At 59.0% G+C, this 10039-nt stretch overlaps 1 protein-coding gene across 1 annotated transcript in view; it reads left to right on the top strand.

Annotated features, from left to right (window-relative positions):
- The first annotated feature begins 2932 nt into the window (after window positions 1-2932).
- Window positions 2933-10039, top strand: part of RSPH14 (radial spoke head 14 homolog) — a 50503-nt gene continuing 43396 nt past the window's right edge. The window contains exons 1-3 of the mRNA XM_008157202.3: window positions 2933-3171; window positions 4309-4411; window positions 5886-6004. Coding sequence (XP_008155424.1) covers window positions 2973-3171; window positions 4309-4411; window positions 5886-6004 — 421 coding nt within the window. The 5' untranslated portion in view covers window positions 2933-2972. The remainder of the gene's footprint in view (window positions 3172-4308; window positions 4412-5885; window positions 6005-10039) is intronic.

Here is a 10039-nt window from a genome sequence, read left to right as displayed (position 1 = left end):
GAGGAGGAGGAGGAGGAGGAGGAGGAGAAGCTGGAGGAGGAGGAGAAGAAGGAGGAGGAGGAGGAGGAGGAGCTGGAGGAGGAGGAGGAGAGAAGAAGGAGGAGGAGAGGAGAAGCAGGAGGAGGAGGAGGAGATGAGGAGGAGGAGGAGGAGAAGGAGGAGGAGGAGGAGGAGGAGAAGGAGGAGGAGAAGGAGGAGGAGGAGGAGGAGGAGGAGGAGGAGGAGGAGGAGGAGGAGGAGAAGGAGGAGGAGGAGGAGGAGGGGGAGGAGGAGGTGGAGGAGGCTAACAGTGTTTGAAGTATGCTGCCACAGCATTAAAAAGTAAATAAATCATGTTTACTTGTATACGTTTAGCTCACATCTGGAAAGACACCAGTGGTTACCACGGGTGTGGACAACCTGTTGCCTGGGGACCAAGGGAGAGATTTTTCTTTCATACTGTTTGGATTTTCCCTACGTGTATATACGGCCTGTTAAAGAAGGACCTCCGATGGAAATAAATGCTTTGAAACCCAGAACACAGTAACGCCCCACATCGCTGGCCCTTCCGCGTCAGCTCCCACGTACTTCGGAGGGCTGCCCTCTGCGGCTCCTTCCTGCAGACACCTCCTCCTCTTTGTCATCCTGGCAGGCGAGCGCCGGCTGTCGTATTGGCGTTGGGTTGGAGGCTAGCTTTACTCAAAGTAAAGGACAGTTTGGACTCTGTCCTGAGGCCACTGGGGAGCCATGGAGGGTTGTCTGCAGGTGGCGGCTGGGTCTGGCTTGCTTTGGAGCACAATTGCTCCCGTCAGCAGGGCATTGGGTCCACTGCGGGGGCCGGTCTGTGTCCTTACCGGGCATCAGCCTGCAGAGCAAGGAGCCTGCAGAGCAAGGAGCCTGCAGAGCAAGGAGCATGGGCCAGGGCGAGGCGGTCCTGGGCTCCGGCCTGCGTGGCTTTGGCAAGCTACCAAGAAAACCTATAACCTGGATCATGTTGGCAGCCCACGGGTTACTGTGAGACCGAAGGCATGCCAAGTGTTCCGCAGACAAAGGCGTGCTCACTCATTTCCCTTCCCTCCGGTGCGATGCACAAAGCAGAGCCGTCTTTGTTCCCCAGGTAACCCCGTCAAGTGTCCTTCTCCCCTCTTTACAGCCGGCCCCAGTCCCAGGCTGCTCGCGCCTGCGCGGTGGGCGCCAATTGTGCAGAGCGCCGCGCCGAGGACGCCGCTGGGGTCGCCTGGCAACCGGGTCGCCTGGCAACGGGCGACCGCACACGCTGAAGCAGGTGAGCCTGCGGCACCAGGCAGGGGCCCAAGACAGGGGGACAGGGGACCCCCCCCTCCCCCCGAGATCCATCCAGTCTGGCTCACACGGGTCCCGCGTCCTCTCTCATCCGCGGCGGGACTCCCGCAGCCCATGCCACAGGCAGAAGGGCAGGCCCCTTGTCCCCGGAGCCCAGCATTCCCCGCAGGGGGCGCCCCAATCGGAAATGGCCCAGCCCGGCCATCTGTCCCTCCCTGTCACCCGGTGCCTGGGACCAGAGTGAGGCCGACTCCTCTCACTGGGGTAGAATCCTACAGGGCGGGGCAGGGCACGGCACCCACCGTAAGGACCACAGCCAAGGCATCTGGAGCCGGGGTGTGCCAGGCTCAGGGGACGGTTCACCTGCCAGCTCGGGGGGCAAGGGAAGGAGGTGCTATGATCAAGTCCCTTTTGCAACTGCAGAGACTCCCAAAGAGGAAGAAACTGTCCAGGGCCGCCCATGGCCTGGGTCTGGAGCCGGTTCTGAGTACTAAGCCACACTGCCTATAGACGCCCAAAGCATGTGTGTGTGTGTGTGTGAGATAAAAACAATCCAGGCCCTAGCTGGTGTGGCTCAGTGGATAGTGCGTTGGCCCACAGACCAAAGGATCCCGGGTTCCATCCCGGTCAAGGGCACGTACCTCAGTTGCAGGCTCCTCCCCGGCCTGGGGCCCTGGTCCGGGTGCGTGCAGGAGGCAACCCATCGATATGTTTCTCTCACATCGATGTTTCTCTCTGTCTTTCCCTCTCTTTTCCACTCTCCCTAAAAAAAAATCAATGGAAAAATATCCTCGGGGGAGGATTAAAAAAATATTTCACCTTTAACTTTTTAAAACGTAAGTCCTTCTGAATTCCGCTTTTGTGGGCGCGCCAGGAGCATCTGAATATGGGGGTCCCTGATGGGCTAAAGAGCTGGCCCCGATTTGAACCCTGGCTCCCCGCCTTAGCAGCTTTGTTTCCTCCAGCCAGCGCCTTCTCCCGGAACCTCACCTCCCTCCTTTGTGAAATGAGGGTGACACAAGTCCCCTTCTTTGGGGTGGCTTCTGCTGGGACCAGATAAGTACCGTATTTTCTGGCGTATAAGATGACTGGGCGTATAGAAGATTTTCCTGGGTTAAAAAGTCGTCTTATACGCTGGAAAATACGGTATTAAGTTAGTGATCGTATTAGTCAAGTGTGGGTGGTTTCTTCTGTCGGGAAGCAGGGGAGAACTCTGCAGTTTGCTGTTGGGGCTGCTACTTACTTTCACGGTGCCCTTGAGCAGATCCCTCCGTGGTCTCAGTTTGCTCATCTGTAAAATGGTTGTAAAAATATCCCCCCGGCCCAGCTGGCATGGCTCAGTGGTTGAGTTTCGACCCAGGAATCAAGAGATCCCTGGTTCGGTTCCCGGTCAGGGCGCATGCACAGGTTGTGGGCTCCGTCCCAAGTAAGAGCGTGCAGGAGGCAGTTGAATGGTGATGTTTCTCCGTCATCAATGTTTCTCTCTCTCCCTCTCCCTTCCTCTCCTCTAAAAATCAATAAAAACATTAAAAAAATCCACTCAAGTTGTGCTTACCGTTTTGAGGATTGAATGAGAAGTAGCTTCTAAATCACGGTAGTAACAATGACCACGTTTGGGGCTCTTTACATCCGTGGTTTCCGCAGAGCTCCGCTTTGGAAGCGAGAGAGTCGCCTTCTGCAGGTGTGGAAAGATGGCCAAGACCTGGATCTCGATGTACCTGCCCCCCGACATCAACCCTGCCCAGGCCTCCATCGCGTATGGCTGCCGGGCCCTGCCCAAGCTGAACGAGGAACTGCAGTCCGAGGACCTGCGGACCAGGCAGAAAGCCCTCATGGCCCTGTGTGACCTCATGCACGACCCCGAGCATGTCTATGTGGCCATCGACATAGGTGAGAATGTCTGGAGCCCAGGGGACCATGACTGGGTCTGGAGGGACAGACACAGAGTCGTGGAGGTGGGAGGAGTTGAGGTGACCTGCCCAGCTGGTCAGTCCGTCCTTGGAGGACGATCCCAGCCGCCGACCCAGAGCCACAAAGCAGCCCTCTCTGCTGTGGCTTGACCGACCAGGTGGCCACACATCCACCCAACAGCCCTGTGTCTCTGTCTCATCCACGAAAGATAGGCACGCCCCCTATTGGAACCACCTGGTGTCTGGGACCCCTGTCCCCTGTTACCCACTCTCCTAACGACCGAAAGAAACGCTGAGGTGATCATAGTGGCCTGCCCCACCTTTCCCCGATCAGCACATGATGAGTGAACTGCCACTCCTCCCCCCGCCTTAGCTGAAGGGCTGATTAAAAATAATAATTATATGTACACACACACACACACACACACACATATATATATATATATATATATATATATATATATATATATATATTTGTTGATTTCAGAGAAGAAGGGAGAGGGAGAGAGAGAGAGAAACATCAATGATGAGGGATTGAGCCTGCAACCTGGGCATGTGCCCTGACTGGGAATTGAACCAGCGACCTCCCGGTTGCTGGGTCGATGCTCAACCACTGAGCCATGCCATCCAGGCTGCAAATGCATTTTCTTTTTTTAAAAAAAATATCTTTTATTTTTTTTTTTGTATTTTTTTTTTACAGAGAGGAAGGGAGAGGGATAGAGAGTTAGAAACATCGATGAGAGAGAAACATCGATCAGCTGCCTCCTGCACACCCCCGACTGGGGATGTGCCCGCAACCAAGGTACATGGCCTTGACTGGGATCGAACCTGGGACCCTTCAGTCCGCAGGCCGACGCTCTATCCACTGAGCCAAACCTGTTAGGGCTCCAAATGCATTTTCTTAATCCCGTGGTGTGACTGCGAGAGAAGAAGGTGCTGGCGAGCAGTGTGCAGGGAAGCTCAGGAGGGGCTAGATGAAATGGTCCCCGGGCGGGAGCACACAGGGCCCCCCGCGGGGACTCTGACCTCCTTCCTAAGCGCCATGATGCCTCTGCCGGGCTCCTGGGCGGGTTGAGCTTGGAGACGGATAAACGTTCAAAGGTGCTTCTGCCCGCAGGCTGCCTGGAGAGCCTGCGAGTCCTGCTGAGGGACACCAACCACATGGTGCGGATCAAGACCACCGAGGTGCTGTCCATCATGGCGACCCACAACGTGGGCAGGTGGGCCACTGCTCATGGAAGCCCATGTCGGCTTTGGTTTTCTTCCCCCCAATGGAAAAACAAAAAGCCAGGAACCAGAGAACTTGGACATTCCCTCTGAACAGTTCATTTTAACCCCAAACACGAAGGGTTAGGCATTCATCCACCCCCCGTGCCACAGGCCTTTCCTTGGAGGTGGGCCCACGGAGCCGCGTTCCCCCTCCTCTCTGGGACTTAAACCACACCTGTCCCTTCGTCTAATTGGCAGCCGTGGCTTCTTTCAAGAAGAGCAAGAACTCAGACATCAATGCGGTGATGTGGATGCAAAAACCGTCTAGGGTCTTTTTATAATCCTCTCACCTTCCTTTAGCGCAGCGGTTCTCAACCTCTCTAACGCCGCGACCCTTTAATACAGCTCCTCATGTGGTGGTGACCCCCAACCATAACATTATTTTCGTTGCTACTTCGTAACTGTCATTTTGCTACTGTTAATGGATCGTAATGTGAATATCTGTGTTTTCCGATGGCCTTAGGCGACCCTGCTAGCGGTGCGAGGCCCACAGGTTGAGAACCGCTGCTGTAGAGACTCACTTTTGAGTCTCCTCAAAGCATTCCACTTGGTTTTCATGAGGAAACAAAAAACAAACAAACGCTTGTCTCCCATCCAATGGGCTCACCTAACGTATAGAATTTATACGACTTACCGTACAGCATCGTAACAATGAGGACGGCAGGCGTCCATAGGCTGGAGGCCGGCAGGGGGCTCACTGCGCTGGAGCCTCAGGGCTGGGTGGGTGGACAGAGGGCCACGCAGCCGGCAGGTCAAGGGAGGCCGGTTGTGGGCTCTGCTGCCTTGTCCCCATTTGCAGAGGGACCGAGGCTCCGAGGAGCACAGGGAACCTTCCGGGCCACAAAGACCCGAGCCCAAGTCCTAGCTCTTCCCTCCACCCCACCTGCCACGCTGCTCAGGGCCTGGAGGGTCCACTTCTGGCCGGGGTCTTTTTTTTTTTTTTTAAACAAGGAATTTTTATTCGTTTACTTTCTGTGTGTGTGTGTGTGTGTGTGTGTGTGTGTGTGTGTGTTGCTAATCCTCACCCGAGGACATTTTCCCATTGATTTTTAGAGAGAGTGGAAGGGAGAGGGAGAGAGAGAGAGAAACATCGAGGTGAGAGAGACACATTGATTGGTTGCCTTCTGCATGCACCGGGTCTGGGGCTGGGGCGAGGTGGGGCGGGGGATCGAGCCTGCAACCGAGGTACATACCTTTGACCGGAATTGAACGTGGGACACTTCAGCTGATGCTCTATCCACTGCACCAAACGGGCCCGGGCCGGCCTTGGTCTGCTCTCAGGAAGCCAGAGGGTGTGGCCTGCAGCCGCCTGCGCGGGTTCAGGATCCGGGGGGGGCGAGGAGGGTGGGCGGCGGATGCCCGGTGCTCCCCGGGGCCGCTCCGGGCCTGGTCTTGGCCGCGTCTAAGCCCAGCTTCCCCCTCCAGAGACGGCTTCCTGAGGCACGGCATCATCACCGTGCTGTCCCTCCTGCTGAACGACCCGCAGCCGGCCTGCCGCGAGAACCTGCACCTGGCCTTCAAGCACCTGGCCCAGGTGCCCTCAGGTAGGCCCCGACGGCGCCCGCAGCCCCCCACCCCGCCTCCCTCCCGGCCAGGCCAGGCGGCACCTAGCGCACAGGTTTAACAGTTCCGCTTCACGTCCGGGCTGGAGGGCCCCGGGTTCGATTCCGGTCAAGGGCACGTCCCTCGGTTGCGGGCTCCTCCCAGGAAAATCAGAAGACCCCCCCCTCGTCCGTCGCTGGCAGAACCGTCTCTGGGCTCCGGGGAGGGGGGCTTGCACACGCCTCTCTTAAACGAGCCCTGGCTGATTCTCCGGGGTGGCCGTGGTGGAGAGGCAGCGAGATATTGGGGTGTCTCCATGACAGGCCGGTGCTTGGGGCTGAGCCCCGGGCTCCCCATGTGGGAACCTTTAAAGCAGTGGTCGGCAAACTCATTCGTCCACAGAGCCGAATACCAACAGGGCAACGACTGAAATTTCTTTGGAGAGCCGGATTTTTTAAACTTAAGCTTCTTCTAACGCCACTTCTTCAACATAGACTCACCCAGGCCGTGGTATTTTGTGGAAGAGCCACACTCCAGGGGCCAAAGAGCCGCCTGTGGCTCGCGAGCCGCAGTTTGCCGACCACGGCTTTAAAGCATTCGGAGAAGCAGAGACTCAATGATCATGGATGTCAGCTACCACCACTCAGCTTTGCTGCATCTTAACGTTCCACCATATTTCATAGGCGCTTGGGATGGCTGCTGAAAACCCCCACACCATCCAAGTCCCCTGCGAGCCTCCTCCGCTCAGGCCCCCTCACGCCCCGCCCCCGTTCCCCTTTGATCGTCTGGGGACGGTATCGCCACCGCGCGTCCACATTTCACCACCCATGTGAACGGACACAGATCGTCCCCTGCGTGTTTCCCAGCTCCGTGCAAACGGACCTTGCTGGCCACCTCCCTTTGCTATGACAACAGTGCCATGCCGTCCCTCTGAGATGGACCCGTGTCGCGTCACGGGCTCTAGTTCGTGATGAGAACCGCGGCGCACCCCCTGGAGCGGGGTGCATTCTCACGTGCAGCACACTCACCGGAGGCGCTGGGCGGAGGAGAGCGTGGGGGGGGGGGGGGCCTGGAGAACTCCAGCCCGCCCGGGTGTGCCTGCTCAGCCAGACACCCAGTCTTGCAAGGCCGCGTTAAAGGTCTGTTTGCACCGAGAGAGAGAGAGAGAGAGAGAGAGAGAGAGAGAGAGAGAGAGAGAGAACACGCAAGCCTTCAGCTTGGCCCGAAGTTGCATGTGCTCCATCCTCGTCAGCGAGCCAGCGGCGTGCGGAGCCGGTCGCTGAGTGCGGCTCGCTGTCTCCCGTGACCGCGGGCAGCGGCATCGTCCCTCTGTCCGGCGCCGCCTGGGTCTCCTCTCCTGCCCAGGGCCCCCTGGGAGCCGAGCCCGTGTGTGGAGCTGTGTCTCCCCCGACCCCACTCCTCACCGATCGGAGGGGATGGTGCATGGACTCTGGCCTCCCACCCTGGCGGGTCGCACACGTGGGAAGTGCCGTCTCCTGGGCTTCTCCCTGTGGACTTGTTCGCTCACTGGTCCAGCAGCTTTTCATCCGAACGTGGCCCGTCTCATACACCGTGTGCGTGTGCGTGTGCGTGTGCGTGTGCGTGTGTGTGTGCGTGTGTGTGTGTGTGTGTGTGTGCGCGTGTGCGTGCGCTTTTTGGGGTGCTGTTTAAGATAACCTGGTGCCGTTGAAGAGCCCATGAAGACTGCCTGCCATAGTTCCTTTCCAAAGCGTTAAGAGTTTTGTTTTTCACCTTGATCTTGTGAAGGCCCCTGGGATGGGTTTTCATTTCGGTGCTGAGGTCTCATCTAGCCCTGGCGGGGCCAACCCTGTCCTAATGACCAAAGCTCTATGGCCCCGCCCCCCTGCCCCCCTCCCGCCCCCCGCGTCTCCTCCCTGCAAACTTTTCTGGAATCTACACGCTCCGGGGGTACCGAGGAGTCGGGCTCTGGTTCTGACAAGCCCCATCCGCGGCTACGTTTTTAAAGGTCACTTGTTTGCTTTCTTGCTGCATTTCACTCGCTCACCCCTTCCTGTGTTTGACAAATGTGTTGGGGTATCTGGGGGGGATGGAGGTCTTTCCTCTGAGCCCTTGCGCTGGGTGGAGTCTGGTTTACTGGCTGTTTTCCCAAAGCAACCAGCAGGGGGCGCCCCAGGACTGTGACAGCCCGGCCGGGCCCTGCTGTGACCTGGGCCGGGGTGGTGGCCTTCAGGAGAGGAGGGCCCCGAGGGCAGAGGCAGTGCCTCCCGGGGGCCCCAGCCCAGGCTCCAGAGGGCCCGCCTGCAGGACGTGTCTCCATTCCTGGCCGGGCGTTCAGCTCCAGGGCTGAGACTGGGGGCTCTTGGGTAACTGGATTTTGGGGTGCAGCTGAACAGCCAGGCGGTCCCTGGAAGTGTCTCCCTACCAGACCTACTGGCCATGCCCACGCCCCCTTGGGCCCTCTCTCTGACGGTGGCATGCCTGCACCCCGCACCCCCCCTCCCCCCATCACTTGCTCCTGTGCGGGGCTTGGGGCTGCTGGCCCAGCTTTCCCCGCAGTGTTGTAAGGACCTGACCCCGTGTGCAGCCTGGGCTTGGGGTGCGGTGGGGGTGGAGGCAGACGCGCCTCCCTCGGGGGAGAGGCTGTGGGATGTGCTGGGGCCTCTCCCAGGGCCAGGCCCGGGAGGGACAGGGCACAGTGGGAGATTCTGGACCCAGGTTTGATCCTGGAGTCATACACCCTCAGGACTAGAGAGAGAAATCGGGGGGCTGTGTCCAGGGGGAGCTGAAGCCGTGGGGCAGGGGTGGGGGCACCAGGGCCGTGTCAGCCTGACCGTCTCGATGGGCAGTGGAACCTCCCAGCCCTCCAGCCGTGCATTTTTAGGCTGGCGATGCTCACTGGTCCTCTCACAGCCGGTCTCAATGATTTAAACCACGTCATTCTTCACAAGAGCCCCCTTGGGCTTTGCCGTTTGGTGATGTGGGAAGGCGTGAAGGGGATCCCACATGGGCGCAGGGGCGGGGCTGGGCGGGGAGAGAGCCAGGTTCCTGGGTGACTAGGTGCTGAGTGTCTGCGTGTGCACACCTGTCGGCGGCCCCTCACCCAGGGCTCGGTGTGGGTGTGGGTGTGGGTGCTGCATTCGAGGAGGCGACGAGGGTGGCTCTGTGCGCCCCGTGGGCTCCTGATCCTTCCGTCCCGGCAGTGACCAGGGGCAGAGGCAGGCGAGGAGGCAGGCCTCGGGAGGCACGTGCCCTTTGCTCCGCCCGGGAAAGGCGTCTGCACCACTCCCTGACCTTGACCTCGACCCTTTCACCTATAAAACGGGCCACAGCAGACAGCTCCGTCGTGAGTGTTAACGGGATCTGGGAGGAGCCGGTGCCGGGTGAACAAAGGCCCGTGACTTCCGATCGGTGCTTCCCCCCCACGGGGATGCTCTAACCCGAGTCAGCGATGGTGGGCCGGGGGCACCACGCCCTGTAGGACTGCCTGCCCTGATGGGGTGCTCAGCACCCTCCGGGGACAACTCTGACCCTGGCGGGTGTCTTTAGGGTGGGAGGGGCCTGGGGGCCAGTGCAGCCCTGGTGGGTCTTGGGGACAGTGGGAGGGCGGAGCCATCATCACCCCCAAACCGCAGCGCCTCGGGACACATGGGCCTGGCAGGGTTCCTCACTTTTCAGAAGATAAGTTTTTCCTTAATTTCAGAGAGAGGAAGGGAGAGGGAGGGATGGAAACATTAATGATAAAATCACGGATCGGCTGTCTCCTGCACGCCCCCTGCTGGGGATCGAGCCCGCAGCCCGCAACCCGGCAGGTGCCCTGACCGGGGATCGAACCATGACCTCCTGGTTCCTGGGTCAATGCTGAACCACGGAGCCACGCCGGCCGGGCAGGCTCCCCACGCCGGCAGGCTCTTTCCTCTGAGGGTGTTTGTTCTTGACATGCATTTCGAGATGAGTTACCCACGTGTGTGTGTGTGTGTGTGTGTGTGTGTGTGTATGGGAGCCGGGGTTGGGTGGGTGAGGCGCAGGGGAGAGGAACCTCAGGGTGGACGCGCCCA

This window comes from Eptesicus fuscus, chromosome 23 (assembly GCF_027574615.1).
Source record: "Eptesicus fuscus isolate TK198812 chromosome 23, DD_ASM_mEF_20220401, whole genome shotgun sequence".
In the NCBI taxonomy this organism is placed as follows: domain Eukaryota; kingdom Metazoa; phylum Chordata; class Mammalia; order Chiroptera; family Vespertilionidae; genus Eptesicus; species Eptesicus fuscus.
Note: the sequence above shows the minus strand (reverse complement) of the source record. Positions and strands in the feature narration are given on the sequence as shown.